This window comes from Triticum dicoccoides, chromosome 1B (genome assembly GCF_002162155.2).
Source record: "Triticum dicoccoides isolate Atlit2015 ecotype Zavitan chromosome 1B, WEW_v2.0, whole genome shotgun sequence".
Classification (NCBI taxonomy): Eukaryota; Viridiplantae; Streptophyta; class Magnoliopsida; order Poales; family Poaceae; genus Triticum; species Triticum dicoccoides.
In genome coordinates, this window is record NC_041381.1 from 311,423,781 (window position 1) to 311,426,931 (window position 3,151).

The window sequence follows — 3,151 nt, forward strand, 5'->3', positions numbered from 1 at the left end:
GAAGACCCCAAGGGGAAGTGACCAGCGAGGAAGTGGTGAACTCTGGCAGCCCTCTCCGGATATTTACTTAATCTAGCTTCTTGTTCTAGTTAGGCGGATGAACTCGCTCTTTTGGAATGAGTTGTGCAAAACTTTAATCCTCTATCTATGTATTGATATGCTATGTTTCTAGATTTCATGTTAATCTACGTATTGTTCATCACATTGCATACATTTGTATGGACTTGGAGGTGAACACTTGAGGACCACAGTTGCAGACGGGTTGAAATAGGGGTTGTCTGGTCACTTTTGCGTCTGCGAATGTATTGGCCCTCAAGCTAGACAATCGTGATTGTAGATGATCATATATCCCAAATTTGGTGCACAAGAAGGTACGGGCTGACATGACAGCGACGAGAGCCCTAACAAAATTTGATAGTCATTTCATTGTGGTTTGGAAGACCGGGTGGAGCGTCGAACATGCTCCTAGTGCCTTTGTGAAACCCAAATTTATCTCTACCCAAGTATATACCCACTTGATACGACAGCCGTAGATCTTCCTTCAGCGGCTCAATCCGCTCCGTCCACTCCCCTGACCCAAATCCTCCGATTCGAACGTTACGCCGCCCCCCTCATATACCGTTGCCTCCCGACTAGCCGTTGCCCCTTTCCCTTTCTTCCAATCTCTGATCCATCGGCCGACGAGCTCCAAATCTCCCTCTTCCCTAAGCTTCCGGCTACTTCCCACCCCTTTGGCCGTTCCCGTGACCAAAATCCCATGGAGACCGCCGTTCTCGCGCCCCAGCAGGCCAACCCGGCTCAAGCGGCGGTGGCGCAGACCAGGAACGCGGCGACCATGGCCGCCATGCGGAAGCTTGGCGCCGCCGGTGCCACATCGGCGAGGAGGAAGACGCTCTGCGACATCACCAATCTGAGGCGGCCGCTGGCGGCGGCGGCGGCCGATGAGTTGCAGCAGGACGGGTCGAGGTGCACGGACGGCGTGGATGGAATCGCGCGGTTGATCAAGGCAAGATTTGTCGACCGGACTCCACCGCCGTCTCTTTCTTGGTTATCAAGTACAGTATGATGGATCGCGGTCGCTAACGCTGCTCTTTCTTTCTCGAATCCCTGTGTCTGTAATTTCAGGAGAATTCGGATCTGGTGAAGCTCCTGGAGGAGCGAGAGTGAGTATTTGCCTGCATCTATTGTTCTCTTTTGTGTAGGATGGATCTTCTTGATGTGCGAGTGTTCTGGTGTTGACTCTATTTGGTTTGATTTGGTGTGCGCAGCAAAGTCATAGAGTTGAGCGGGGCTGAAGTACAGAATCTGCGGCTGGCAAACTGGCAGCTTGCGCAGGCTAATTCCCAGATGTTAGCAGTAAGTTATCCCCCAACTATCTGCAAGAAACTCCATTATCCCCGTTTTACAACCGTGGACTTGATCATGTTCACCACGAGGCTAATCTCTGTCTTGAAATGTTTGCTTCGCAGGAGCTAAATCTTGGCAAAAATAGGGTAAGTTGGTGCTTCTTTGGTCAATCATGACAACAGTGTGCTGACATTTTACAGAGAAAAAATTGATCCTGGCATTCCCAAATCTGATCAGCCGATGTTTTTCCTTTTATCTTTCTGAAGCTGAAATTGCTACAACATGAGCTTACGTGCTCCAGAGCTGCCCTCAGAGTAAAATCATCGGAACTTGAGGTATATCATATCATCTCATGCCAAATGTTGATGATGCTACTTGATGCTTCTGTTCATGTGCCCTGAACCGCGATGTCCCTAATAACAGGAGGCAAAGAAAGCGCTGAAGAGCAGCAGACTCCAGCAACAGAAGAGCGCGAACGAGACGGCGCGGCACTTGGTCGCCGACAGAGCTGCAGCTGCAGCTGCACAGCTCAAGGATGGAGACGCAGAGCCCGCTTCGGATGCGTCGCGCGCCGCCAGTGCCAAGAAGTCTACCTGCAACGCCAGCCGGAAGAGGCTGCTGAGATCTCGATGTAACCATGATACCCCTGCCAGTATTTGGCACATACGTCTCTTAACATTTGTGGCCATGCTAACTGATTCTGATTGGCATGTTCTTTGCTAGCTCTGGGCCCTGCGGTGGCGCCGACGAAGCTGGTGGCGGCGTCCAAGGAGAGGGAGAGCGCACAGAGACGGTAAGTAACACCCACAAGCTCGTCAAAATCATCAAATGTTGGATCTAGGAGGAAACGCCGTTCAGCCACTGATTCTTACTGTTTCTGCAGCAAGTCCATGAGAACGCCTCAGCCGAGTGGGCGCAGGGAAGACTTGTTCGAGACAGAGGACGTTCAGCTCACCGCCGGCGGTGGAGATGACAGGAAGGAGACGTCGTGGGAGCTGGATTCGTCGGTGCAGTTCCCACGCAGGTCGTCGCTGGGGAGGCCGCTCCGGCGGGCCACAGAGAAGGTCACCTCCTACAAGGAGATGCCTGTCAACATTAAGCTTAGGAGGCCCTAAGCAGTAGCACAAGTTGGTTGCAGTTTTTTGCATCCAGTTAGATTATGTATGATGAGTTGCGATTATTAGTTTATTCTTTGGTGCCTTCTGCTTCTGCAGATGCAACCAGCGTGTGTTTGGTGTGAAAATCTGGATTGTAGTGTGAAAGAATGGTGTTGAGGTTCAACTGGCAAACAGATTCAACTAATTTATCCATCACTCTGAACTTCATAATTGGCAAAGAGACATGATGCAAAAAGAATCATCTAGAATCTGACAAAAATTCAGTACATACACACTCTGCTCATAACAGTCAGTTAGTTGGCGGCGGTTGGCACATCGCCGGGAGAAATCCTTGATCCGGTCTTCGTGGAGGTGCCGCGATCTTTCTTGGAAGCGTCGTCGTGGAGGTGCGCTCCTCCTCCCCACGGCTTTGGTTCCGGAGGGAAACCTTAGATCCGCTGGATTGGGCGATGGAGGCGTCTTCGCGTCTTTCTCCTCCTTAGGGGCATCGTCTCGGAGCAGGCTACGACTGGGAGACTGGTGGATGACGGCATCTTCGCCGCGTGGTTTGTTGAGGGCGGGGCGCTGGTTTCTGTTTGGCAACGATGATGGCATCGAGTGAAGCTTGGGTCGCGGCGTGGTCTTCGGTAGTCGGTTCTTTCTGGCGTGTCCGAGGTGCTCTTCCGTGGTTGTTGGTTGCTTTGAAG

At 51.8% G+C, this 3,151-nt stretch overlaps 1 protein-coding gene across 1 annotated transcript; it reads left to right on the forward strand.

The window, feature by feature from the left end:
• Positions 1-634: 634 nt before the first annotated feature.
• On the forward strand, positions 635-2,667 carry LOC119304400 (shugoshin-1-like). The gene is made up of 8 exons (XM_037581581.1): positions 635-1,006; positions 1,126-1,163; positions 1,269-1,356; positions 1,470-1,493; positions 1,614-1,682; positions 1,771-1,978; positions 2,071-2,140; positions 2,231-2,667. Exons 1-8 carry the CDS (start codon positions 758-760, stop codon positions 2,460-2,462), a joined length of 978 nt encoding a protein of 325 aa, XP_037437478.1. The 5' UTR covers positions 635-757; the 3' UTR covers positions 2,463-2,667.
• The last annotated feature ends 484 nt before the right edge of the window (positions 2,668-3,151 follow it).

Excerpts from the sequence above, each read along its gene's own strand:
- LOC119304400 (XM_037581581.1), top strand. The coding sequence starts at position 758 with ATGGAGACCGCCGTTCTCGCGCCCCAGCAGGCCAACCCGGCTCAAGCG. Across the intron at positions 1,164-1,268 it reads AAGCTCCTGGAGGAGCGAGA|CAAAGTCATAGAGTTGAGCG; the intron begins GTGAGTATTTGC and ends TGGTGTGCGCAG. Across the intron at positions 1,979-2,070 it reads GAGGCTGCTGAGATCTCGAT|CTCTGGGCCCTGCGGTGGCG; the intron begins GTAACCATGATA and ends GTTCTTTGCTAG.